A 24,627-nucleotide genomic window follows, 5' to 3' on the forward strand; every position below is an offset into this window, starting at 1 on the left:
AGGGCTTTCTCCATAATGACCCCACCTAAACTTAGCCAGGGCTGCCAAGCCAAGTTCAAGCTAAAGCGATATGCCGGCTCTCACCGCCTCTTACATCCCACATTTTCCATCAATTTGAATTTCTTCGTCTGTGAAATTTCGACATTTCGAACAACTCAACTTGCGAAACTTCATCCACGACCAAAGAACGCGTTGCCATTATCACCATGCCTCCCAAGCAGAAGACCCCCCGCGTTCAGGAGAACATCTCCCTGGGTCCTCAGGCCCGAGATGGTAAGATTCTCTAATTATCTGTACAATTGTATAATTGTCTAATATAATTGTATAATTGGTGTTGTCGTTGACTAACCTGGTGATTTTGATTATAGGCGAGCTCGTTTTCGGCGTCGCCCGCATCTTTGCCAGCTTCAACGACACTTTCGTTCACGTTACCGATCTCAGTGGACGCGAAACCCTATGCCGTGTCACTGGTGGCATGAAAGTCAAGGCCGACCGTGACGAATCTTCTCCCTACGCTGCCATGTTGGCTGCCCAGGACGTTGCTGCTCGCTGCAAGGAGCTCGGCATCAACAGCTTGCACATCAAGATCCGCGCCACTGTAAATATATCCCTACCCCCCAAGCGCTCAGTCTTGAAACAAAAGACTCTTTGGTGGCAGAAGACTAACAGATGATATGTAGGGTGGCAATGGCACCAAGACACCCGGCCCCGGTGCCCAGTCGGCTCTCCGCGCCCTCGCCCGTTCCGGCATGAAGATCGGTCGCATCGAGGATGTCACCCCTACCCCGTCCGACAGCACCCGCAGAAAGGGTGGTCGCCGTGGTCGTCGTCTATGAGCGTATTGTATCGTTCAGTACCATTACCTGGTACCTGGTACCTCTTCTGCACGTGAAGGCGAAGGCATTGGGCATGGGAAAGAAAAAGTACGGGGAGAACGGCTTCATTGTTGCCTGGTCTCCATCCATTATTTGGAACCCCCTTTTTTAAGTAGACAAATAAGAGAGTTAGTCTGCTAAGTACCTTGCTGCTGGTCACTGCGGAATCATGACGACGATTCTTTGCCCCCTCCCATGTTTCCCCCATGCTACATTGACGAGTTGTGCTTGCTTGTCGCTTAGGAGAATGAGAGTATTGAAGTAATGAAGAACACTAAGAGTAATTGAATTAGTCCCTGGTGCTAGGCATGTTTAGAAGCGTAGTTGTAGAGAGACTCAGTTACGGGTGTGGCTGGTCCACCGTTCGGCTAGCATCGTGTGTAATGTGTAGGGCCGTGGCGGATATAGGAGGTCCTACATAGGTTCCCTACAACAGCTCGCGGTAAGTAACCGTCTTCAATGATCGACCCTGAATAGGTTTTCCTAGCCCAGGTAGGTACAGTACAGTGCATGGCATTCAGCTCACCTGCCAACCTATCACGGTGGCTCCATTAGTACCTACCTACTTATCTACCGGATATCTAGCATATACGCCATAGGGCATCCCTCTCCCCGATGAGGTTCATAGGTTTTACTAGAATACGAGAAACTAACACGCCCACTACTAACAAGGTACTATCATCTATTCTGCCTAGGAGTTACCTATATAGCTTCATACGAACACAATATGCAGCGAGACCTCGTCAACTACATACACATGGCATCAACAACGAAGCCAGAAAGATCATCTTAGAAAGAAAGCGTTCACAAAAAACGGACAGACAGACAGAAACAAGAAACTGCTGACGTTGATGTTGATAGTTGAGTTTTTGGTATCGCCGCCTTATGTCCTGGTTATACTGTTATACTAGGTAGGTAGTTTGTATATAGTTATCCATATATACCAAGAATCTGAACTCCCCTTAACCCCCTAGGTAAACCCCCAACCCCCAACCCCCCTTTTCAACTCCAAACGCTCTTTTTTCTTTGATGAAGAAAAGAAAAGAAATCACTGCTGCCGACCACCCTTTCCCCTATATAAACCAACTACCTAACTCCGATATTAAATTCGTTTCTCCATTAAATTCATTCCATCCATGCATATACGTAACCCAGCCCCTGTCCTGTCCTGTCCAGCCTATTCGTTTTCATTATATCTTCCCTATATCTTCTTTCCGAAGGTTATATATATATATGTATATATATATGTGTGTGTGTGCGCGTGTGTGTGTGTGTGTATTAGATGTCATGTTAGATGTCACGAATCAACAGCCCTCCCACACTTCCCACACAGCAGCTTCTGCTTCCCCGCCATCTTCTTCGCCCTGAACGTCCGGTGACCGCACGCGGGGCACTGCATGTCTTCGCCTTCGTCGTCGTCATCCTGTTCCTCGCTCGTGGCGACTTCGGAGCTGAGCCGGCTGAGGCGACTGCCGAAGGAGTCCATGCGGGAGGCGATGGGTCGGGAGGGAGGTAGGAGACGGCTGTCGCTGCCATTGTGTTTGTGTTTGAATTTGTGTTCGGGGGGAGGAGATGGAGAGGACGATAACAACACCGCCTCTGCTGGTACGCTTCTTCTTCGGCGCTCGGATTCTTCTGCCGTTGTTGTTGCATGATCGCGCGATTTAGCTCCTTCTCCGAGTCCTAATAGACTCCCGCTTCCTACAGTTCTTCGCCGGGCATCTTTCACGGTTTGGTTACCGGAGGCTGGTGCCGCGCTCGCAGATCGGTTGTGCAAAGGACTTTTTGGCCCCGGGGATATCCCCCTCGGTGGGTTCCCGATGCTTCGCTGCTGACTGACGTTGCGCCATTTGTTCAGGTTCCAGAACGCGTAGCTTGCACCGGCGGGATCTAGGCGCAGATCGTCTTCCTCTTCGTCCATGGGGCGGAATGAAAAGCTCGGCGTTGGTGGCAGTGTAGGTTCTCGCAAGCCCGAACGGTCGTTGGTCTTGTTGGTCTGTAGACTGGCGGTAGGACTTGCAGGGCTTTGTACCATGGATGAGTGCGTGTAGGGTTGTCTTCTTGCTTCCGAGGCAGGATTCACAGGCGTGCGAGCTGCCTTGCTCGGAGACAATGACCGCTCGCTACGAGCAGGCGTGGATATGGAGATAGAAACCGGTCGTCCAGGATGTCCTTCCACTCCATGTCGCCATGTATTTATTCTATCCGAGTTGGCTTGGAATACAGCCTGGATGGGCTGTGTGAGTGAGCCGCGACGAGAATGTGGATCTCGACTGCCGGTGCTGATCTTCGTGACTATGCTACCGCTGCGACCAAGAAGCCCATCTCTTCCTAATTTCCTAGAGAAGGTTGATGCTGTGTCCCAATTGTCGTGTCGACGCTTGACGAAGGCGCAATCTTGGCGGAAGATTTTAATCAAGCCTGCGTGGTCTGTAGTGATGACAATATTACCATCGTAGTGGGTAGAACGGGAAATAAACCCAGGAGATTCGTCAGGCCTCTTGAGTTTGGATGAAGCTTCCGACTGCACATCTTGAGATTCTACCGTCTGATTCACTGGATTCACTGCAGATTCTTCTTTGCTGAGCAACGTTATAGGCGGAGGGTTACAAAGGGTGAATATGGGATCCTCGGAAGTTTGAAGTAACTGTCTCGTCGTCGTCGGCGCAAAAATAGCCCCGGTTACAATATGGGAGTGAGCCTCAAAGTATTCGCAAGGCCTCTTCTCCTTGTTCTCAGCGAGCCTTGGGCTAGTGGACCATATGAACGCTCGCTTGTCTTCACTTCCACATATAATATAACTGCCGTCGTCACTAAACGTCGCCCTGATTTGGCTACAGGCATTTTCATGACCCTTCAACTTTAAATCAAGATTCTTTTCCGAAAAATCGTATATTCTGATGCGAGAGTCATTCGAGGTAATGAGAACCTTGAGAATGCCATCGGGGGCGTTGGGAGGAAATCTCATCATTTCGATACCAGTTATCTTGCTCCCCTTGGCGTTCTTGCCCCGCGACGATCGCACGTGGATCTGCGCAAGGTACTTTAGCCCCTCGGTCTCGTAAAACATACAGAGACCATTAATACATCCGGCCAGGGCAGTTTTGCCATCAGGGGAGAAGGCGACTGCGGTGATAAAATCCGACAGCTGGCTTGAATATGCAACGGCCTTGTCGGGAATACTCCATAATCGTAGGTAAGAATCGAGCGATCCGGCCAAAAAGAACCGATCGTCACGAGGGTGGAATGCGATAGAGGTAACGAAGTCCTTGTGCTTGAACGTGCACAAGCATTCCTGTCGGCTGATATGCCACAGACGAACAGTCTTGTCCATCGAAGACGAGAGAAGAAAGTTGTTTTTGCTCCAACTAAGATCCAGAATCTCACCCGTGTGACCAACAAACTCGCGGATTGGTTTGGCACGGAAGACTGGCGCACTTAGGTGCTGTTCCTTGTCGTTCGTGGCCTTCTCTTCCTCGGCGTACGCTTTGCGGTCTTCCTGTGTTGCGAGAACTGCCCATATGCGCACAACTCGATCTCGACCACCGGTAGCCATGTATCTACCATCTTTACTAAACTCGACAGCCCAGATCGGACCACCCTCCGAATCCTCCTTACTAGATACATGGGATTCGGTGGTGCCGCTAGTGGTTTTCGTCTCATCGTCTTGAGCTGGCCGTTGCGTGCCTACTAGCTCCTGAGCCAGAAACATGCGGTTGAACTCCTTGACCTTCTTGTTCTGCGCTCGGACCCTAATATATCTGGGAGGCTCTTTATGGTGAGGGATGTACCCTCCCGCACCGATGGCAGAAGAGAAGACAACAGCATTTGCGCCCTCCGTTCGTAATTCGCTAAGCTCGGATTCGTCATCTGGGATCCCCTCTTCCTTTTTCTTGCCACCGATCATACTCAGACGACTAAGGAACCCGCCCTTCTTATTCGCGAGCATCCGTGAGGCCACTCCATTCTCCCTCGGATTCGAATTCGAGCTATACCTCTTGTCTCTAGATATATCTGGCTGGGCAGCCACCTGTCTGGAAGATAGGTCGGAGGAAGGACGAGGAAGGGCCTCGTTGGCAGGGCTATCGGGCCGGACGGGGTTGCGAAACCTCGAGGCGATGGAACGCTCGGTATTAGTCCGCGAAAAGATATGCTAGGATGGATAGACAGGTCAGCCTTGCTAGTATAAACTTTGAGGGAAGCATAGTACGCACGTGGGTTAAAGGATCGATTGCTAGGGGGGATGCGACCTGCGGGCCAGGCCGCCCGTTAGCATTTTCCGTGTCTTTTTTGTCCTTCGCATCCTTTCCTCCTGTATCTCTTCGCGATAATCTTGCGCCACTTTTCTTGGCGGTACCTAGCAGTGTGGTGTTGCTGCCTAGTTGGAGGGTTAGCAAAAGAGAAGGAAGGTAATGTGGATTCTTTAGAGTCTGTGAAGTCTTACTTGGATCGTCGGAAGAGTTAGGCGATCGTCCTAGTTCACGAGGCGATTCGGGTTGATTTGGATTTATCTTCAAGTTCGCATGCGCATTCGTAAGAGTGGATGGCAAATCACCTTGGTGAGGACGCGCGACCTCTGCGGCCGATGGAGATGTCGACATCTTCCATTATCTGGCTACGACCGAGGTCATTGGTATGTGGCTTGAGTTCACGCAGGTTGGACGAATGAAAAAAAGGCTTGCAAACGAATCTAAAGTGATAAGTCGTTAGGGGGGGTGTGTGTGTCAAGGTGTGTCGACGTATGTCAGGATCTTGCGCAACCGAGTTGATGAGTTGGGCTGGTTTGCAACTCCGTAACATCCGGCTTTAGAAGAAGATCTAAGAGAATTAGTGGTAATGCGACTTTGGAAGATTTCAATATGTATCTCAATCACATAACTATGAGTAACGAGACTGCTATTTAGGTAGGTATAGATTCAAGTATTATACAAGTATTATAATATATATTAATATGGACATTCCGGCTACTGGAGTCTGGAGTCTGGACTCTGCTTCTTTAGAAGAGCAGGAATTCTTATTAAATGAATAAATAAATAAATAAGTAAATGCGAAGACTTCCTGCTTTGCAAATAATTGCATGTGTTGCATGTGGTTAGATCTGGTAGATTAATCTATTAATCTGTAGTATTCTGTACTATAATCTATTAAATACCCTCAATTAGTCTCAGTTGGGTAATGCATGGATCCGTGGACCGTGGACCATGGACCATGGATATCATGCACATGCATGGAAGGAAATAGATGAATGGAGGAAATGGCATGACCTCGATCGAGACAACGAACGGTTGAACTTTGATGATACGGAGCGTTTAAAATGAACCACTTCAAACCTTACCCTCTGTAACTATGTAACTATGTACAGTAACCTTGAACCTTTACGTAGAATATTAAATCCACCGTTGATTCAACGTTGAAAGCCTAATAGGGCATCATGACGCAGATTCTTTTATTATACATTCATGCAGGTCATCTTATTGGGAACATACGTCATTGAAATATCACAGCGCTCCAATAGGAATTTATTGGTAGCCTAGTAGCCTAGGAGCCTAGCGGCGTTAGAACATTGAATTAATTCAATCCGTCAATTAACTACTTATCAACATTGAAATTGATAAAATTGATACCATGGTAAATATAGGTACCTACCTACCCTGGTACCCAGTCACCCAGTGTAGCTAACCCAGTGCATTGGCAAGACTCCAAGACTCCAAGACTCCAAGACTCCAACGAACCACATGAACATCACACAAGGCCATACTTATCTTTGACCCAAAAGTCATGAGGGAAAAAAGAATGATAGATATCCAGTCTCTAGTTAATATTTGTTTCATATTATCGTGTCCTCTCCCGTGTCACCCTCCCCGCCTTCATTTGCCCTATTCTCATTTCCATCCCCATCCCCATCCCCATCATCATCATCTAGATCTAACATGGGATATGTCAATATAGCTGCTATACCCCCTAACGCATCTAGTCGCTGCCCGCTTTCGTGATCGCTACTTAGTATCCTTGCCTCTCCTCCATCTGCCTTCACTTTATCAACCATCGCCACGTATCTCCTTCTTGTTTTAATGTCCATACTTCGGAATAGCGAGTTGTTGATCATCAAGACACCCCCTCCCCGGCCTACAGCACCCTCCCGGACCGCCTTCTCAACCGGCCCCGTACCGTACCACGCGCGGCCGTCGTCGTTTCGTATCTTTTCAAAGAAGTCGTCCATAATCCTTGTCTCCTTAGAGAATTTCATGTGTTTCATTGTCGCCATGACCTCGGGACTTTTGAGGATCTCGTTCAGGCTGTGCAAGTAGCCAGAACTCGAGTGTACTACCTTCGCTTCCTTGGCCATTGTCATCATAGATTTATCGGCTTTTCGGCTACCTTCTGTAGATATGTACTTTTTGAACTCTCCTGCGACAAAGCCAGGACTGGCCAATAAAAGTGGCCGGGGCATGGAGAAGTCTATGCTGCGAACCAGTGTGGTCAAAGTCTTCTCGAAGAACCGTCTCATCCCTGAATCTTGTTCAGAACTACTTGATCTCTTCTTGGGTATCGTGCTCTCCACTCTCTGCTTGAGTATGGTGCGATATTCGGTGATGAGACATATGTTTGCGACGCCTTCTTGCATCACGACAGCAGCCACAGCACCGTCCTTGTCCTGCTTCAGCGCGTCTGAGAGGGTTTCTTTTGCCACCGAATCCCAGCCATATTTCTTCCATAGGGTGAAGGTGCGGTTGAGCTCGAGATCAAGGGTATGGTATTGGCCAAGGTTGACCCAACTGTTCTCGACGATGACGGTGCCAGAGACATGCAGTTGCGACGAGCCCGGATCAAAGAAGGTGGAGGTGACGCGTATGGTAAGGTCCGTGTGTACTCTTTCTGACTGGGTGCTACCAGTCTTTGATTCCGTTGTCACTTTTCGGATCGCATGCGCTTTGACGATATCTTCGGGGCCTATTAAATTATTCGCGTGCCACTTGGTAACACTTGAAGTTAGATGAATAGGTACCTAGTATGTATTAGGATGGAGTGCGATGATTGAGACTCACCATGTCCTCTGGTTCAACGGGAAGTAGAGTGACACTTCCTTCGCCTATTTCATCTAGGCGTTGCGACGCCTTGGATCCAACAAGCTGCATATTTGATAGATGATGAAGCTCGTGCTTGCTGTTACAATGGATCGATTTGTATCTAATATTACAACTTTGCGCTAATGTGTTATAGATGGGTTCACTCTGAGAATCTAAGTTATATAGGCAGGTATCATACAGTCTATGATTCTTGAAATATTGAAGTTGTTGTTGTTGTCGGTAGAAACTAAGGAAACAGCCTTGGAAACAAATAAGCAAATAAGCAAATAAGCAAATAAGCAAATAAAGCGCCGCTCTTATTAGCTGAAAGCTTAACGAAAATGCGATATTTACAATTCAGGTTGCCCCTCTACCCCGCCCCCCACTTTAACAAATATGTATCGACGTATCGTATTGTAAACGACGGAGCTAATGGAAATAGTACGGCGTACTTTTTTTTTATCAGATCAAGTCATGGCCATCAGGGGGTAGTACAATGCAGCCCTTGCATACTATTTAAGCTTCAGAAAGGATATCCAGGTCATAATGGAAATATTTCCAACTAATTCCATTTTTCCAAACCGGAGATAAAACTAGGTAATGCCGTTGACGGGTTTAGTACATGCTTTATAATCGGCCAAGTTATAAATATCGTTTCAAGTTATTAATACTTTCAAGTTGCATTCTATAAAGAACTTTTGCTTCCATCTATTACGTATATGCCCTCATGTTCTCTCGAGTCTCTTCGAAATTACGCCCAGCATTTACTAGCAAACTAACAGCATTCCCTTTCGCAACAGCGAAAAGTAACAGGTAAGCAGGCAATTATAATTGTTCTGTGAGGGGAACTCACGCAAGGCTAAGCAACTAACCTGTTTATTGCTATCCTCGTCATAGAACCATGACGACCTATACCCTCAACTCTACTGTCAAGCTTAACAGCGGCTATGAGATCCCTCGGCTAGGATTTGGAGTAAGCATTCCACGTAAAACACCTAGGTACTAATCCCTTCCCAAGTAACCAAGTTAACGCCGCATAGGTATACCAAACGTGAGTCTTGTGTTGTCTACCCAAGTCCCACATCTATCTGGGCACCTAGTCAGCATGCCAGTAACAGATACCCTTATCTAATTCAATTATCTTCTTTTAGTCCGTTAGAAGTGACCGAAAAATGCTGCCTGGAAGCTTTCAAGGCTGGCTACCGCCACATCGATTCGGCCGCTGCATACCGGAATGAAGCCGGTTGCGGTGATGCCATGCGATCCAGCAAACTTCCACGATCTGAAATCTTTTTCACGTCCAAGATTCCACCCAAGGAAATAGGCTACGAAAAGACCAAGCAACAGATCGAGACAAGCCTGAAAACCTCGGGCCTAGACTACATCGATCTCATGCTCATTCATGCGCCGTACGGTGGATCGAAAGCTCGGAAGGACAGTTGGAAGGCACTCGTCGAAGCCGTCGAGGAAGGCAAGAGTCAGTACTGTTCTAACCTAGCGTAATCTAGGTACTTAACGACTAACGGTGCGCCAGTTCGTAGTATTGGGATTAGCAACTACGGCATCCATCACTTGGACGAGCTAGAGAAGCATATTGCGGAGCTTGAGGCAGAACGTGGCGGCAAAGGTAAAGGTGGAGTCATCTCGGTCGGCCAGTGGGAAGTCCATCCGTGGTGCCCCCGTAACGACATTGTCCAATGGTGTACTAAGCGCAACATCGCCGTTGAGGCATACGCTCCCGTTGTGCGTGGAGAACGATTCGGAGAGAAGGCTCTGGTGAGTCTGGCCCAGAAGTACGGCAAGACTGAGGCCCAAATCTTGCTCCGATGGAGCTTGCAGAAAGGCTACGTTTTGCTTCCCAAGAGTGTCACACCTTCCAGGATTAGGGAGAACGCTGCTATCTTCGACTTTGAGATCTCTAAGGAGGATTTGGAGCAGCTGGAGACTAACGAGTATGCTCCTGTGTGCTGGGATCCCGTTAAAGCCGGTCTGGACGACTAAGTTTCTCTGAAAAATAAAATGGGCAAGGGTGGCATGATTCTGCTTCACCTTGAATTAGAGCGCTATCTATACGTCAAGCAATACTAATGGAGATATCCAGATCCTATACCTGTATGATTCCACCTACTGGTATTTGCCAGGTCTTTGAGTGTCGTTTTTAATTTACCCAGTGTCTTGAACGACAAGTATATTTATGTGTTGAGTATAGTCAGCATATATATGCCTGTTATCACTAACGAAATATGACAGCCTTGGAATATTCGAGTGCGTAAGACTAATATGTCAGATTAGGGGCTGCCTGAGGAGGAAGGAGACCCGACTCCATGCTTATTAGCTACAAGCAATTATAGTTCTTCACCATAACATGATCTCAAGTCTAACGACACTTTCCAACAACACCTTCCCAAGGCTTCAGGGGTACACCTGACTGCTTCGGCTTATCTGGGACACCTTTCCCGTAGTTACCGCAGATCCAGGATTCGACCTCAAACTCCCGAGGCACCGTCCACTCCAACTCCTTCCCCGAGAAGTTAAGAATTACGAGCCAACGTTCGCCCTCGATGCTCGTACGGACGTAGGCAAAGACATCTGCGTGCTCTGCCGCCAACTCCTGGAAATCGCCATATACGAATACGTCAGCGTGGTCTTTCCTGCGTTTCAGCGCTTCTTGCCAAAACTGCCAGACGGAATGTTCGTTGGGGTCATCTGCTGCCAGCTGGGCCTCGACGTTTACCGTCTTATAATCGTCTACGACTCGCATCCATGGCTTCGTGTCTGCGTCGCAGAATCCGGCGTTATCCTTTGCATTCCACTGCATCGGCGTTCGAGCGTGGTCACGCGCTTTCATGTCGATGATCTTTCGTCCGTAGGCAAGCTTCTCCTTGTCGTCCGAGTACAGCTGTAGGCACTTCTTCCAGTAGTTGATGGTCTCGATGTCCTTGAACTCGGAGATGTCCCAGGTGGGTGGGATATTGCGAAGGCCGATCTCTTCGCCCTGGTAGACGAAGAGTGTACCCCCTAGTGTTGTCTGCATGATAGAGAGGAGCTTGGCGCCCTTCGTGCGCCATTCATCGCTGTCGTTGGTGTACCGCGAGACCGACCTTGGGTTGTCGTGGTTTTCGATAAACACCGAATTCCAACCATCATTCTCAATCATGGCCCGTTGCCATTTAGTAATGATAGACTTCATCTCTTTGACATCCCAAGGCTTGAGAGCCATCCTCACGTTCGGCTTGTCGATGTCGACCAAGTCGAAGATGAATATCATTCTCAGTTCTTCCGAGTTGGCACCGACGCTCCGGATAACCTCCTTTACGTCACTGACGCCGGGCATCTCGCCGACCGTGATGGTATCATACTTGCCTAGCACCTCTTCATGCATTTCATGAAGGTAGTCGTGTAACTTGGGCCCATTGACGAAGTACTTAGTCCCGGGCTGATACTTGTGTCCAGGACCTAAAACTACGTCCGCGTCGGGATACTCAGGGTCCTTGGAGATTAGGTTGATGACATCCATCCGGAAACCACTGGCGCCTCGTTTCACTGTCATGAAAATTGGTTAGTTCAGACACTGCGCGAGGTTTGGTTATTAGCTTTGTTCGGTGTATTTCTACGTACTCCAGAAATGCATGACATCCCAGACTGCTTTTCGCACCTCTGGGTTCTCCCAGTTCAGGTCGGGCTGTTCCGGTGTGAACAAGCTGAGATAAAACTCGGCAGTCTTCTCATCGTAGGTCCAAGCCGAATTAGCCTCGCCCAGGATCTGGGCCCAGTTGTTCGGTGGCTCGGGTAAGCCATCTGGGCCGACGCTCTTCGGCTTCTTCCAGATATACCAGTCGCGCTTGGGACTATCAAGGCTCGATCGGCTCTCGAGGAACCACGGGTGCTCGTTGCTTGAGTGGTTGACCACCAGATCCATCATGAGTTTCATATCTCGCTTCTTAAGCTCGGCGACCAGCTCGTCAACATCCTCTAGTGAACCGTATCGCTCATCGATTTTCTTATAGTCGGCGATGTCGTAGCCCATGTCGGCCTGGGGCGACTTGAGTATGGGCGATGACCATACTACGTCGACACCCAGTGACTTGAGGTAGTCGAGTCGCGACGTGATACCCTTGACAGTGCCCCATCCTGAAGTGACGCCAGACTTTTTTCCTCGTATTGATTAAGAATTAATCATGATGCCATGTATGAAAGAGTTTCGTGTTGCTTGCTGGATCATTATAGAAATAGTAGGTAGTCTGGTGCCAAACTTACGTGGCATTGGAAACTTGCGGGATAGATTTGATACACGACTGTTAAATAGGCCCTGGTTAGTTTATATTCAAGCTTGAGGAGGAGTTGCACTACACGGTGTTGTTGTCTTGTCTTACCGGCTTCTTTCCACCACTTGGGCGTCGAATAAGATGAGTCTACAGCAGCCATCTTGAGATGAATTTGTGCCCCTTTTTATTTATCGATCTTTATTTACTATTTGGTGCTCTGTAGTGAGACTATAGAGAAACATTGAATATATCAAGTATATAAAGTTTACTTGGTATGTTTCTTCCCCCTCGTTCAAATCCACGGGTGACGTCGATCGGCAGACGTTGAGATTTACACTACGCTACTATTGGTACTTGCAGCGTGTACAACAACGGTTCGCTACAGCTGTCCAGTGTATATTATGTAGCACTGCATATTATATGGACAGCTGCAGCTCCCCCCCCTTTTTAAGTGGGTGTCTTCAAGTATTCAAGTATGTATTCAAGTTATCACTCAGGTACTTAGGTACACATGCATGCTACTTACATAGTTTTTTGATCGCCAGATATCCGCGGAGTTCCGAATTACTGATCAGTGTCTTTTGTCTGCGAATGTTTCATGTAATTAGTTCCCTTAAGTTTCTTACGCGAAACGTCCATCTTCCGTATCCCGACCGACAAGTAGCTTCAATGAGACGTCTCGTTAAAGGAGTAAACAGTATCATTATGGAATCATTATGAAAGCATGTTATATGAAGCTTTCCAGGTTTGGTTGGATATATATCTCACTTATCTCTAACAAACGATATTACTTTATTTATTTCTTGACTTTCTCTCTGCATCTCACGAATTCTTCTATATAACCTCAATAAGCTGATATCCTCGAGTATGTATTTTGTTCCCATCGGCACAGTTGTAGGATTGCCCAACCTCCTGAACCCCGGCAGTCTTCTCATTCCTCCGCAGAAGCACCGTTCCTTAGTAGAGGGCTACTCTCCTCGTCAACCGCCACCTTTTGCTTAGTAGTAGTACTAACCACTGGCTTATTCTTCTGCAAGCTAACCCAGATCGCAGACCCGATGATCAGGGCACTGCCGAAAAGACTTTCCGCGGGAGGCGTGGTGCCCCAGACTATGCGCTCGAGAACGAGTGCGAATACCATTTGTGTGTACTAGGTTAGATCCAATAGTTAGATTTCTCGGAGTTATATGAGATGATATATACGGAATAGTAGACAGATAGTTTGTAGGTGCTAAAAGAGGGACTTACTATTAGATTCGTCGCCCTCCCAGCCTTTTCTCTCTGAAGTCCTTCGGTTAAAAGAAACTGTAACAAGAAGCCAGCCACGCCTATCGCTACCAATAGAGTCCTACAAAATTGTCTTAACTTAGTAATCACCTTCAACAACTAAAAAAAAGGGGGGGAGGTGACACGAAAGACTTGTCTTACCATTGCGTGACATTCTGCGGTATCTGAAAATGTAGGTCCGGATGAATCAGGATGACAAAGAACGAGCCGATCGTGGCGATGACGGCGAAGTAGTTGACGCTGACGAGCGAGTGCGTGCGCTTCCCGATGACGCGGATGGTGGTGTATGCCGTAGCTGCGCCGAAGGTGCCGATCACGGCCAGGATAACGGCGAGTGCGCGCTCGGCTGGCGTCGCGGGGACCGAGGGCACGATGCCTTTGGGCTGGTCTATGTTCAGGAGCAGGTTTGTGCCTTCGTAGCCTGGTTGCTCGTCTTTGTGAGGTGGGAAGAGGAAGGTTGGCCGGGCGATGAATAGCACGCCTACGAATGCGAGGAGGCCGGCCATGGCCTCTTTGACTGTGAATGGTTCCTGAGTAGATAGGTAGGTTAGAGATGGGGATTCAAAATCAACGGTGATTCATCATGTATTGGAGCTAATATATATGTGAAGGTAGGTATACATACCTTCAAAGCCACGAAGCATAAGAACGCAGTCATGGTCGGTACGAGGAACGTGATGACCGTCGCATCAGACATATCCAAGTATGAGAGCGAATCTGGTTGGAACTGTCAGCGCAAAGTGTTCCTACGAAATGCAGACAGACATATACAGAAGGAGACTACACTTACAGTATAAGCCAGAGAGTCCCGTGAAGCCAGCCAGTCCTCTCAAAACCAAGAGCCCTCTCACGTCCCGACGGCCAAGCGGGAAGTCGGGCACTTTCTTGTACCACATGTACAGAGAGCCCAAGAAGGCGGTAGCAAGCATGCGTACGAAGATGATTTGCAAGGCGTGGAACTTGACTTCGAACCCGGTCTCAAGGAGACGGGTGGTCATGGCCATCTGAGGGGTCATTTGTTAGCATTAAACTGGTCACTTTGGACGCTTTAGATCCTTTGGATCTTCAGAGTCTTTTTACGTACCAGCGATGCAAACACCTGGGCCATGAATACAAAGACTAGGCCAATATTTCTCTCGTAGAAACCCTTGAGTTTCTGCCAAAGGGGTTGACGTTCCTCATCCTCGGCACTTATAGGACTGTGATCATCTACTTCTTCACTGCTAGAAGATATTACGTTTTCGTTTTCGTTTTCGTTTTGAACATTTTGGCCATTGTCGTCGATTTGCGACGACTGAGCTAGGCGGCTTGGCCGGCCGTCCGTATGGACTTTACTGGTGTTTACGGAGCCGTAGGACATGGTAGTTTTTTAGTTTACTTTATTTTAGTCCCAGTACATTGAAGATAGTATGATTTATTTATTTTTTAAGGAAAAGAGGGAGAAAAAAGAAAAAAAAAAGGAAAAAAGAAAAGAAAAAGAGGTGATCAGACTTGTATTCATTAGTAATTATAAAGTATTAATAAAGTATTAACCTGGATGAATGTTGCCCGGTCTCGGCTTCGGCGTCGGGGTTCTTACTCTACTCCACTATAATTTAGTAGCTGCCGACCTAAAAAAGGGGTGCATACTCTAATAGCCGGGGTACCTAGGTACTAGTTACTATACTTTCCTTACATTGTACCTAGTATTGTACCTACATATGTAGTAGGGTTACCTAGGTACTAGTTACTCCTTCTCACCTAGAAAAATCAAAAACATAACCACCCCCCTATCCTTTTCGCCTTCCCAGACCATCCTCCCTCCTCCGGCTCCATATCATCTTTGGTATACACATCCGTAACCAGATCCATCTCACTCGCTCTCCTAAACTTTGTCTTCTTAACCAACTTCCACACCACAAACATCAGCGCAAAAGCCGGCAGCTCAACATAGTAGCTCACAAAGTCCACAGCGCTGAACCTCGGACTGAAGCAGCTCCACCCCTGCACGAGTACGATAAAAACATTGAGCACAATCGAAATGATTGGGCCCGCCGGGTACGTCCAGTTCTTGAACGGCAGTAGGTGCTCCTTGCCCTGCGCCCTCAAGCCGGCCCGGAACCGCAGCGACGCCACGCCGATGCTGATCCAGGACAGCTGATTGGACACCCCCACGAGGTTCTGCAGCCATGTCCACAGCTGGCCGGCCCCGATGAAGGAGGCCCCGAACAGCAGGCCCGAGATGAGGGACGTGAAGAGCACAGACACCCAGGGAACCTGGAACCGCGTCAGGCGGCCGAATACTTTCGGCGCGTGCCCGTTGACAGACAGCGTGTACAGCAGGCGCGAGCCCGCGAAGAGCGCGTGGTTGCCGGCCGAGATGACGCTGGTCAATATCACGGCGTTGACGAACGAGCCGGCCACCTTGGACCCGGCCATCTGGAACGCGATGGTAAAAGGGGACGTGCTGGTTTCCTTGGAGTTGAGACCGGGGTAGTTGTACGGCACGTTGAGGCCGATCATCAGCGCGGAGAGGATGTAGAAGAAGAGGATGCGCCAGAAGACGTTGCGGACGACGCGCGGCAGCTGGCGCGCCGGGTCGCGGGTCTCGCCCGCCGTGATGGCGATGGACTCGGTGCCGCCGTACGCGAAGGAGGCCGTCACGAAGACGCTCGCGAACCCGCCGATGCCGCCGACGAATGGCGCGCCGTCGATGCGCCAGTTGCGCCCGCCGATGTACTCGTGCGTTGTGTTGCCGCCCACGTTGACGGCGATGCTTAGCACGATGAAGATGACAATGGTGACGACTTTCAGCAGGCACAGCCAGTACTCGACCTCGCCGTACGCGCGCACGTTGATGATGTTGGCGAGGATCAGCAGGAACCAGATGATGAGGCCGAGCGCGTACCAGGGGAACGTGTCGGTCCAGTACTGGAGGATCAGTTGCAGCGCGACGAGGTCGGCGGCCGTGGACACGGCGTCGTTGAACCAGTAGTTCCACGTCAGCGCGAAGCCCCAGGCGTCGTCCACGTAGCGGGCTGAGAAGGTGCAGAAGGAGCCGGCCACTTTTGGTGAAATAGAAACTCAGTTAGCTCAGAATTTCTTTTTTGGTATCTAATTAAGTAGTAGGCAAGGATTTCTCTCACCAGGCACAAACGCCGCCATCTCGCCGAGACACAACATAGTCACGAACACGATGGCTCCGACGATGGCATAGCATATAAGCAACGAGGCCGGACCGCCGGTGGCCAATGCCTTGCCGGTGCCCAGGAACAGTCCCGTCCCGATGGTTCCGCCAATGGCGATCATCTGGACCTGGCGCGGGGACAGCGACCGCCGCAGCTTATCCTCGGCCACAACCAATGCGTGATCGGCGCTGTGGGCCGCGTACGCAGGGGCGTTCTTTTCCGCGTCGACCTCCATCTTTTGCTTGGTGACCTATTGACTACCTGGCTTCGCTGGCTAGTTGGTTGGCTAAGGCTGGTAGGTTAGCTTATAGTTGAGGTTCTATCGCAGATTGCCAATCTTCTATGGATTATCTAGGTATGGTACAGTTCCTACCTTGCCTATGAAGCAGCGAATAAACCAATGGATAAGTAGACAAATTTACTTATATCGAAGCACGTCATTTCACGTGAGAATTGTGTGTTTTTTTTTTTCTTTATTATTAGTTGTTTTTTATTAGGCTTCGGTAGACATCTTTGCTCCATCACCAATACGAATGACAGGTAGAAACTGGGGAAGACTGGGGAAGGAAGAAAGTTTCATGGGACTAGCCAGAACAGGACGGGTTGTATACACTGACCTGCCTAATTGGGCAGGTCAGTGAAGGCGACACGATCCTTATTGAGTAATGTGATCTCAGTTTGGATAGGTATAGATATCTTATATAGTAAGGTAGTAGTAGTAACTAAAGGCCAGGCAAACAAATGAAACAGTTTGTTGTCCTCGATAACTATGGTGGGACTATGGTGGGCAGGCTTGGCTTCACCGAGAAACTCGAAAATTCAGCAAATATATGGAGCTATATTTATCGTCAAGGTAGTACACATAGTTAAGGTGTAAGCAATGTTTGTTCTCTAACCGAGATGCTAAATAGCAATGATGTCACGGTGCTTTTCTGCTAGTCTCCTTGGCAATATATGTGTCTAGACTCCAGTGTAGCAATTCTGATTATAACTGGTTTCTGATGAGGCTCCACGATGGTGGGCCGAAGGGGATCTCGGCAACGTCCACTAAAACAAAAAAAAAACAAAAAAAAAAAAAAGGGGGGGGGGGAGGGGAGAAAAGAGTGGTTATCAGAACGCCACCGTGATTCTTCATCTCAGATCTCAGAATGTGACGAGATATTACAGACCTATACCTGCATATATCTATACTCGTCAGAATGATCAGACGAGCTGGTAGCATGCAGGTCTTGGCTTCTGTTTCGGAATATTACGGCAATATTTTTGATCATTCTTGCTCTCTCTCTTTCTGTCATGGGATATGATAACAACCACTTGACCTAGGTAGAGTTTGGTAGAGACATCTAACAATTTCCTTAACAGACTCAATTATGGTTCATACTACACAATACATCACGAACGATACAGAGTAGGTACGTTATGTTATGTAGGTAGGTATAACAGAAATGGAGAAGAACTGGTCCAGGTGAAATTAGGTCTGTGATACCTATTCTGTTCCGTTCTGATCCTGCATTCCTGCAGAGATAGATGCAGGCTCGAGACTCGACTCGACTCTGTGAGGGACAAACACTTCTGCTTACACGCAGCTAGCTAGCTATACCAGAGTTGTCGTTGGTGTAAAATGACAAGTGATAGATTGCCCCAAGCGACACTATACCTAATTACCTATAATGTAACCCTAACTGACGCCACAACCGTGCATTCCAGATATTGAATACCTGCACAGGCTACCTACAGGTCCTACACTCTTAATTACCACCTAGTAGGTAAACTCGCGAAATGATGCTAGCTTGCAGACCTAGCTGCAGACTTGGCACCTGCATCCGGTACGGGCCACTAGGCAGGTTTGCCGTATGATGGCCGTCACTGACCTAGGTTAGCAATGTCTGACAGACTCTGACTCTGGCATTCCTGTGATAGGTATCCCTATAAAGTCGCGCTACCTTGGGCTGAAAGGCGAGGCATCGATCTTGGCAGAGCAGCTAGTACAAGTCCTATTTATTACTACATGTAACTAGCCTAACGGTTAGTACTATGTAAGTATAGTCTCGATCACTGATCTGTTCTACCTATAAAAACGATAATAAGCGATTTTATCTGAAGAGAGTGGAATAATGGAGATGGCCAAGACCGGTTATTATCTTCTGGTAAATTCGTCAGGTTTTTAATAGCATTCATTATCTAGTGAGTAGATGTGTAGATAGGTACTCGACTTTCTTTCTACAGCCTCTCTCTCTCTCTCTCGCTCTCTTTCTCCTGTCAAGTCTCCCCCCTTTTCCTTAACCCCCCCCCCCCCCCCTTATCCACTCTGTGTAACCGACTGCCCTAAAAGCCGGCAAGGTGGAGAGTAAGTAGCGGCATCTGCTAATTTGACGGTCCAACGCTCCCGGAAGCCCGGTGATAAATCGCCTCTCTCTTTCCTATATTCCCTATTCCCTATTGGTTCGCTACCACAAGTTGCAGCTTACTGGCATGAGTAGATAGATAGGTGGTCACCAAGTATACTTCTGTTATTGGATGAGCAAAGTTTGTGGATGAGTGACCTGAAGTTGCCTGCATAGTAGGTATGCGGCCGGTGGTATGTATGTACCTAATATACGTATGTACTACCCACCCCAAGAGAGCGAACCCAAGCTTGAAAGTAAGGTACTGTACCTATATGTATTTTGCGCAGTTCAACGACGTGTCTGAGCATGATAAGCTGACCCGGATCTATAACCCGCTTCTGATATAAACTAGGGCAATGCCAGGTAACCTAGGTAAAAGGTGTCTCACATAGGTAGTAGGTATGTAGTAGACCTTGGAGAACCTGAACTTGAACTTCAACATGACGTTTCTATCAATCACCCTGGCTAGGTAGGTAGCTGTCCCTCGCAATAATCATGCAAACCTGGGGTAGTGTGTGATATGTCATGCTTAAGATTAGGTATCTATATAACTAGCACGTATTGCATGCCTATATCTCGGTTCGAAGCATAGTCTTAGGGCACATGGTCTAGTCTATTCTTGTCTGATGGACGTAAAATGAGGGTATATTAAGAAGAGGAGGGGACCTCCAGCAGACTTGGAGTCTTGATGGAAGCTCCTCTCTTTTCCCCCTTTTATCATTCTGGTATCAGCTAGAAGTTGACACGAGTCACGAGATACGATACAAGATAAGGGCAAGCAAAGGAAAGCTACACGCAGTACCTGGTACCTCTTCTAGAAAGCCAAGATGGTCTCTTCTTGGGGGCTCTTCGCCTCAGCTGCCCTCCTATCGGGGCTAGCTCTGGCTGACACCTGCTCCACTCTCAAGGCCACGTCCAACATAGACGTGACGGACCCCTTGGACTTATCGTACATCACCGAGCAAGCGGACTACTGGTCCACCTCCTGCTCCTCCATGCTCCCTTCCTGTATCATCTTCCCCAAGGATGCCGACGAGGTGGCGGCCGTTGTGAAGATACTCAACAACAACGCGGAGAACTTCGCCATCAAGTCCGGCGGGCACAACCCCAACAATGGCTGGTCAAGTGTCCAAGGTGGACCCCTGATCTCAACCCAGCAGATGAAGCAGGTCATCTTGGACCAGGAGACCGGCATAGCTCGAGTTGGACCAGGGCAGAGGCTGGACAGCATATCCGCCGAGCTCCAAGGGACGGGTTGGACTTTTGTAGGGGGCCGGATTGGAAACACGGGGGTGGGCGGCTTGGTGCTGGGGGGTGGCCTCTCCTATATGTCTGCACAGTACGGATGGGCAGCTTCCTCGGTGCTGGAATATGAAATCGTGCTCGCCAACGGTACCATCGCCACCGCGTCCGCCACCCAGAACGCAGATCTGTTCAAAGCTCTCAAGGGGGGCGGCAACAACTTTGGGATCGTGACGACGTATGTCCTGCAGCTATACCGCCAGGGCGATGTCTTCGGCGGCAACCTCGTCTTCCTCCGTACCCCTGAAACCGACGCCAAGCTCCTCCAAGCCGTCCGGGACTTTACGGACTACAACGACGACGACAAAGCTGCGGTGATCGTCACAGCGGAGCGCGGCAACATCGACCTCATCGATACTTGGATCCTCTTCCTCTTCTACGACGGAGCCGTGGTTCCGGAGGGGATCTTCAAGAACTTCACCGATGCCGGTCCCCTGCTGGACACCACCAGGGTGCAGACGTACGCCAGTCTCATGGCCGGCAGCAACTGGGTCATCGTGAAGGCGTCGGTGGTGCAGATTGGAACCGAGACGATCCCGATGCCGTCGGCTGAGAACGGCGTCAAAGTGATGGAAGGAATCCACGCGCACTGGAGGAACATCACGGATACCGTGCTGCTCGAACCAGGGATCGTGGCTTCCATCGCTTATCAGCCGTTTCCTAAACGGATTGCGGAGGCGGCACGGGAGAGAAGTCCGGATTTGATCGATGCTGACGATGCAGGCAATCGACTCATTCTGGAGATGAACTATAGCTTTGTGCCGCAGGGTGACTACGACAAGATGGATCTAATCCTGCAGCAGACAGTAAGTTCAGAGTCTACCTACACAGCCCTTCAGAAGTAAAAGAAGTCGATAAAAGAAGTGGTAGAGTACAGGTTACAACTAACACCTTGGTGTCACAGTACGGTGGCGTACGGGATCGAGTACTGGGTTGGCAGCAGGATGGAACGTTGCCGGAGATATATCTGCCCATCTTTATGAACTACGGATTTCATCAGCAAGATTACTTTGGGAGATTACGTCCTGAGAACAGAGCGTTTGCGCACACGGTGGCAGAAAGTGTAGACCCTGAGGGATTCTTCCGGACGAGAATAGGAGGATGGAAGCCTTGATTGAGGACTTGCCCTTCTTTACTCACCTACCCACCAACCCTTCTAGCCATTGGCATACTTACACACAGTTATCGTTTAATATCATATTTTTTATATTTGTATCTTTTATATTTGTAGTTGGTAGAATTGAGAATAACGTCTCGGCTCCCATGTCATCCTAACAGAGTGAGAGGGAAGATGTAGCAAACAAAGGTGGCTAAGCCACAAGTGAGTAGCACCTAAAAGATAAAAAGAATTAAAAGAAAAGAAAAAACAAAAAGCAAAAAGCAAAAATGAATAATTGATGCGGTCTGTGTGGATTGAACACACGACTTTCAGATTTCATGAATGAAGTTCATCTTCAGTCTGACACTCTCCCAACTGAGTTAAGCCCGCATTGTTGAAAATTTGCTTCTTAAGAAAGTTTATATCTCCAGGTCTGTTACTATTAGTAGTAGATTGTGTCTAGCTATTTAGTCGTGTGGGGCTACGATATTAGTAATTTAGTATTATGCAATTAACTAACTAGTTAGTAGTTACCTAAAGGTTAGTAACTACTAGGTAATTAGTTCTATTGTACAATATAATACATACTAAACTGGCAGTTGGGAACAGCTGCTCCGTGCTATCCCCCTAACCTCTCTCTCTACCTCTCTCTCTATCCGGCCTCCATATATCTTGTGCATCCCTCACAACTGCCCACGCAACACCTTATCCGTAGCCCGATCACGCATATTCTGCGACTCCGTCCCCACCGAGTCCAGCTCCCTCGGTTCCTGGAACCCGATTTCAACCCGTTGGCCGCTATCATTTCCTGCCAGCGCACCGCTACTAACGTATGCCGCCGTAGCCGTAGAATGGTGATAAAGCGCCGCCGAGGAACCGTTGCTGCTGGACGATGGCCGAAGCTCCTTGACCAACTGCCACGGCGGAGTATCTTGGCAGTCTTGGGGGAGGCGGCCGGAGCTACCAGGGAGAGCGGTGTCTCTTCTTCGCCGGTATCGCCAGAGCAGGAGAAGAGCAGCGACGAGGAGGGCAAGGAGGGCGGCGATGCTGCCGAGCACGATTCCAGCCATCACACCTCCTGATACTTTGGCAGACGGTGTCTAATTTCTCCCCGATTAATCATACTGCACCCGCAACAGGGGATAAAGGCCATCCTTCCTTGTCCCCGCACTCACGCTGGTGAAATTTTGAAATCCATCTATGGGGTGCGCGTAAACCTGGTCGTTCGTGGCCGTGGCGACCCAACTGACCGTCGCTGTTACACCAGCGCTATCATACGCCGTGACTTTGAAAGTCTCTCCGACTTGGAAGTTGCTGTAACAGGTGCCTCCATATGCGGGCCGGTCTGCGTCCGCCGTTGTAGCCGGCGGGTGGAATAGGAAGCCACTACCACCACCATCAGAAAATGTCATATTTATGCCATCATTAATGATATATTTGACTCGCTTGGCTCCTACGTCCTCCTCTATCACTTGTGCTCACTCCGCCTTCACCCTCTATCTTATAATTTGTCTAAAGGTTCGCGGGTCTATCGCAGATGTATATTCCACTTACGATGCGCAGCAAGCGATATAATTATTCGTCCACGTTTTCACCGCGCTCCAGCCTGAGGGGCAGACCAACGGAGAAAACAGGGGAGCGATAGAGCTTGACGAGTTTTGTATCTAGGGACGGATTCGTCAATAGCTTCTCTCGGCCATGAACTTACTTCATCTTCCCATCACCAAGCAGCGGGGAAGGCCTCGCGAGTCTGTAAGGAAAAGGAGGCGGGGGGGGGCTTATATCACGCACTACCAAACGATTAGTTTGTCTACATCATCAGTAGTCCAATCCATGGGGCCATCATATCCAACACTTCATACTGACTGACCACTTGTGTATCCGGCTGCGAACTCGGTTGGATAGCATTCCCCAAATTTAGATCCAGGCACTGGCTGTGGCTCATTCAACCAGATCTCATAACCCGGCGAAGACAACTGCGTAAGATGCATCTCTCCGCATGACAAGGGCGGCGTAAACGTTGTCGTCAACGGCTTTACGGTAATCATGAGGACAGACATCGCCGGTGCTGCAGTCGGGTTGGCACTGGTTAGTGTTCCAGAAAGCCCCGCCGCTGTACTTGTACTTTCTCCCATGTCGGCTGTCGATAGACGTAGGATATCTTGAGATAGATAGATGAGAAAGCGCGCTGAGAATAGCGAGCCCAAGAGCGGTTCTTTTTCTTTTCTTTTGAGGGGGGGGCAGGATTTGTCGCGTGAAGAGGGAAATCCGGCCATGGACAGCCTTGAAGGATCTGGTCGGTGCATTCCAAGTCGTTGTGTAGCGTTCGGACGTAAAGGTGCTGTGCATGTACAAGGGGAGGACGGTAACGCCAATGTCGCATCTGGGACGGCACGGCAGATGGACGACGATCCTGAATTAGGAATCATTTTGCATCCTTCGAGCGCCTCGAGCCTTACGCTGCATAACCGGAACTGGGTGAGGTAGGATAGACTCCGTGTCCGCATATCTGACCACTGCAAAGCCTTGCCCGCCACCCCAATGCCGTGTTTCAGTTCTCGTACAGGAAATTCGCTACGACTGGTGTAGGAGATAGATGATGGTCTGGCCACATCGGTTTTCTCCATGCATTAAGCTCTTCCGCCATGTGTCTTGCCTTTACGAGATACACTAATATTCTATAGAGTACCTATTAGGTAGGTATCACAGGTGGAATGTCCCGTACTGGGAAAAAGAAGAAGAAAGGGGCGGGGGCTTTACTGTTATGTATCATCCGAACTAATTCTCTCGACGCCAAGGTGAAAATAGCGCGCACTCGAGCCTAGAGATCCTTCAGCTGCGAGGAAGATCGTATATGTAGTACACACGCCCGTTGGGCAACAGCCAAGTTCCCTGATGCAGGGCATGGCCATCCACATCGTTCCTTTGAAAGAACTTACGCTCTAAGGCCACCGTAAAATTTGTCTTGATGGCCCAGAAGTAGCAACACAGTTGTCTACCGGGGAAATTTTGGCATTTGCTATCTGAGAAAAGTCAACAGTCAACAGTCAAACTTGAGACACCGCTACGTCGAATTAGCAGAAACATTATATCGTGATTCGTGAAAAATCTTGCTAGATAAGCCGCGAGGCTCCAACTGTTAGCTCGACGGCCTTTTGTCCATCCATCTGCAATGCCT

At 48.9% G+C, this 24,627-nt stretch overlaps 10 protein-coding genes across 10 annotated transcripts; 3 read left to right on the forward strand and 7 right to left on the reverse strand.

Moving 5' to 3' along the window:
- Nucleotides 1–100: 100 nt before the first annotated feature.
- GGS25DRAFT_473528 (40S ribosomal protein S14-like protein) lies at nucleotides 101–1,159 on the forward strand. The gene is made up of 3 exons (XM_049259545.1): nucleotides 101–273; nucleotides 369–598; nucleotides 681–1,159. The coding sequence occupies exons 1-3, from the start codon at nucleotides 207–209 to the stop codon at nucleotides 834–836; spliced, it is 453 nt and encodes a 150-aa protein (XP_049119602.1). The 5' UTR covers nucleotides 101–206; the 3' UTR covers nucleotides 837–1,159.
- A 685-nt stretch (nucleotides 1,160–1,844) lies between these two features.
- GGS25DRAFT_473533 (WD40 repeat-like protein) lies at nucleotides 1,845–6,076 on the reverse strand. The gene is made up of 3 exons (XM_049259546.1): nucleotides 5,320–6,076; nucleotides 5,090–5,253; nucleotides 1,845–5,028 (listed from the first exon to the last, which is right to left on the reverse strand). Exons 1-3 carry the CDS (start codon nucleotides 5,474–5,476, stop codon nucleotides 2,173–2,175), a joined length of 3,177 nt encoding a protein of 1,058 aa, XP_049119603.1. The 5' UTR covers nucleotides 5,477–6,076; the 3' UTR covers nucleotides 1,845–2,172.
- A 491-nt stretch (nucleotides 6,077–6,567) lies between these two features.
- Nucleotides 6,568–8,349, reverse strand: GGS25DRAFT_473534 (uncharacterized protein). Its single transcript, XM_049259547.1, has 2 exons — nucleotides 7,922–8,349; nucleotides 6,568–7,848 (listed from the first exon to the last, which is right to left on the reverse strand). The coding sequence occupies exons 1-2, from the start codon at nucleotides 8,009–8,011 to the stop codon at nucleotides 6,703–6,705; spliced, it is 1,236 nt and encodes a 411-aa protein (XP_049119604.1). The 5' UTR covers nucleotides 8,012–8,349; the 3' UTR covers nucleotides 6,568–6,702.
- Nucleotides 8,350–8,394: 45 nt separating this feature from the next.
- GGS25DRAFT_103376 (aldo-keto reductase) lies at nucleotides 8,395–10,131 on the forward strand. Its single transcript, XM_049255976.1, has 5 exons — nucleotides 8,395–8,755; nucleotides 8,824–8,915; nucleotides 8,983–8,993; nucleotides 9,094–9,419; nucleotides 9,477–10,131. Exons 2-5 carry the CDS (start codon nucleotides 8,844–8,846, stop codon nucleotides 9,941–9,943), a joined length of 876 nt encoding a protein of 291 aa, XP_049119605.1. The 5' UTR covers nucleotides 8,395–8,755; nucleotides 8,824–8,843; the 3' UTR covers nucleotides 9,944–10,131.
- A 188-nt stretch (nucleotides 10,132–10,319) lies between these two features.
- On the reverse strand, nucleotides 10,320–12,367 carry GGS25DRAFT_512715 (glycoside hydrolase family 13 protein; the record flags this gene model as incomplete). The annotated part of the gene is made up of 4 exons (XM_049262811.1): nucleotides 10,320–11,485; nucleotides 11,561–12,089; nucleotides 12,200–12,237; nucleotides 12,316–12,367. 4 exons carry the CDS (start codon nucleotides 12,365–12,367, stop codon nucleotides 10,320–10,322), a joined length of 1,785 nt encoding a protein of 594 aa, XP_049119606.1.
- Nucleotides 12,368–12,759: 392 nt separating this feature from the next.
- On the reverse strand, nucleotides 12,760–15,025 carry GGS25DRAFT_473555 (uncharacterized protein). The gene is made up of 6 exons (XM_049259548.1): nucleotides 14,579–15,025; nucleotides 14,285–14,498; nucleotides 14,120–14,211; nucleotides 13,636–14,024; nucleotides 13,456–13,555; nucleotides 12,760–13,357 (listed from the first exon to the last, which is right to left on the reverse strand). The coding sequence occupies exons 1-6, from the start codon at nucleotides 14,852–14,854 to the stop codon at nucleotides 13,139–13,141; spliced, it is 1,290 nt and encodes a 429-aa protein (XP_049119607.1). The 5' UTR covers nucleotides 14,855–15,025; the 3' UTR covers nucleotides 12,760–13,138.
- GGS25DRAFT_473557 (tryptophan permease) lies at nucleotides 15,026–17,551 on the reverse strand. Its single transcript, XM_049259549.1, has 2 exons — nucleotides 16,620–17,551; nucleotides 15,026–16,538 (listed from the first exon to the last, which is right to left on the reverse strand). Exons 1-2 carry the CDS (start codon nucleotides 16,894–16,896, stop codon nucleotides 15,244–15,246), a joined length of 1,572 nt encoding a protein of 523 aa, XP_049119608.1. The 5' UTR covers nucleotides 16,897–17,551; the 3' UTR covers nucleotides 15,026–15,243.
- A 2,784-nt stretch (nucleotides 17,552–20,335) lies between these two features.
- GGS25DRAFT_473570 (uncharacterized protein) lies at nucleotides 20,336–21,835 on the forward strand. The gene is made up of 2 exons (XM_049259550.1): nucleotides 20,336–21,144; nucleotides 21,240–21,835. Exons 1-2 carry the CDS (start codon nucleotides 20,377–20,379, stop codon nucleotides 21,462–21,464), a joined length of 993 nt encoding a protein of 330 aa, XP_049119609.1. The 5' UTR covers nucleotides 20,336–20,376; the 3' UTR covers nucleotides 21,465–21,835.
- Nucleotides 21,836–22,011: 176 nt separating this feature from the next.
- GGS25DRAFT_473572 (uncharacterized protein) lies at nucleotides 22,012–23,240 on the reverse strand. The gene is made up of 2 exons (XM_049259551.1): nucleotides 22,625–23,240; nucleotides 22,012–22,549 (listed from the first exon to the last, which is right to left on the reverse strand). The coding sequence occupies exons 1-2, from the start codon at nucleotides 22,859–22,861 to the stop codon at nucleotides 22,133–22,135; spliced, it is 654 nt and encodes a 217-aa protein (XP_049119610.1). The 5' UTR covers nucleotides 22,862–23,240; the 3' UTR covers nucleotides 22,012–22,132.
- GGS25DRAFT_103681 (uncharacterized protein) lies at nucleotides 22,688–24,367 on the reverse strand. The gene is made up of 4 exons (XM_049255977.1): nucleotides 24,210–24,367; nucleotides 23,320–24,138; nucleotides 23,004–23,113; nucleotides 22,688–22,835 (listed from the first exon to the last, which is right to left on the reverse strand). The coding sequence occupies exons 2-3, from the start codon at nucleotides 24,074–24,076 to the stop codon at nucleotides 23,025–23,027; spliced, it is 846 nt and encodes a 281-aa protein (XP_049119611.1). The 5' UTR covers nucleotides 24,077–24,138; nucleotides 24,210–24,367; the 3' UTR covers nucleotides 22,688–22,835; nucleotides 23,004–23,024.
- Nucleotides 24,368–24,627: the final 260 nt, after the last annotated feature.

Source organism: Hypoxylon fragiforme, assembly GCF_022984875.1.
Source record: "Hypoxylon fragiforme strain CBS 206.31 chromosome Unknown GGS25scaffold_2, whole genome shotgun sequence".
NCBI lineage: Eukaryota > Fungi > Ascomycota > Sordariomycetes > Xylariales > Hypoxylaceae > Hypoxylon > Hypoxylon fragiforme.

Coding starts and splice junctions, on each gene's coding strand:
- GGS25DRAFT_473572 (XM_049259551.1), bottom strand. CDS start 22,861: ATGACATTTTCTGATGGTGGTGGTAGTGGCTTCCTATTCCACCCGCCG. Junction 22,550..22,624: donor GATTTCAAAATTTCACCAGC/GTGAGTGCGGGG, acceptor GGGAGAAATTAG/ACACCGTCTGCCAAAGTATC.
- GGS25DRAFT_473557 (XM_049259549.1), bottom strand. CDS start 16,896: ATGGAGGTCGACGCGGAAAAGAACGCCCCTGCGTACGCGGCCCACAGC. Junction 16,539..16,619: donor GATGGCGGCGTTTGTGCCTG/GTGAGAGAAATC, acceptor TTTCACCAAAAG/TGGCCGGCTCCTTCTGCACC.
- GGS25DRAFT_473528 (XM_049259545.1), top strand. CDS start 207: ATGCCTCCCAAGCAGAAGACCCCCCGCGTTCAGGAGAACATCTCCCTG. Junction 274..368: donor GGGTCCTCAGGCCCGAGATG/GTAAGATTCTCT, acceptor TTTTGATTATAG/GCGAGCTCGTTTTCGGCGTC. Junction 599..680: donor ACATCAAGATCCGCGCCACT/GTAAATATATCC, acceptor GATGATATGTAG/GGTGGCAATGGCACCAAGAC.
- GGS25DRAFT_473570 (XM_049259550.1), top strand. CDS start 20,377: ATGTCTGCACAGTACGGATGGGCAGCTTCCTCGGTGCTGGAATATGAA. Junction 21,145..21,239: donor ACGACAAGATGGATCTAATC/CTGCAGCAGACA, acceptor GTTACAACTAAC/ACCTTGGTGTCACAGTACGG.
- GGS25DRAFT_103681 (XM_049255977.1), bottom strand. CDS start 24,076: ATGGAGAAAACCGATGTGGCCAGACCATCATCTATCTCCTACACCAGT. Junction 23,114..23,319: donor CGCAGCCGGATACACAAGTG/GTCAGTCAGTAT, acceptor ATCCGTCCCTAG/ATACAAAACTCGTCAAGCTC.
- GGS25DRAFT_473534 (XM_049259547.1), bottom strand. CDS start 8,011: ATGCAGCTTGTTGGATCCAAGGCGTCGCAACGCCTAGATGAAATAGGC. Junction 7,849..7,921: donor CCGTTGAACCAGAGGACATG/GTGAGTCTCAAT, acceptor AGTGTTACCAAG/TGGCACGCGAATAATTTAAT.
- GGS25DRAFT_473533 (XM_049259546.1), bottom strand. CDS start 5,476: ATGTCGACATCTCCATCGGCCGCAGAGGTCGCGCGTCCTCACCAAGGT. Junction 5,254..5,319: donor TAACTCTTCCGACGATCCAA/GTAAGACTTCAC, acceptor CCCTCCAACTAG/GCAGCAACACCACACTGCTA. Junction 5,029..5,089: donor CAATCGATCCTTTAACCCAC/GTGCGTACTATG, acceptor TATCCATCCTAG/CATATCTTTTCGCGGACTAA.
- GGS25DRAFT_473555 (XM_049259548.1), bottom strand. CDS start 14,854: ATGTCCTACGGCTCCGTAAACACCAGTAAAGTCCATACGGACGGCCGG. Junction 14,499..14,578: donor CCCAGGTGTTTGCATCGCTG/GTACGTAAAAAG, acceptor ATGACCCCTCAG/ATGGCCATGACCACCCGTCT. Junction 14,025..14,119: donor TATGCTTCGTGGCTTTGAAG/GTATGTATACCT, acceptor CTATCTACTCAG/GAACCATTCACAGTCAAAGA.
- GGS25DRAFT_103376 (XM_049255976.1), top strand. CDS start 8,844: ATGACGACCTATACCCTCAACTCTACTGTCAAGCTTAACAGCGGCTAT. Junction 9,420..9,476: donor AGCCGTCGAGGAAGGCAAGA/GTCAGTACTGTT, acceptor ACGGTGCGCCAG/TTCGTAGTATTGGGATTAGC.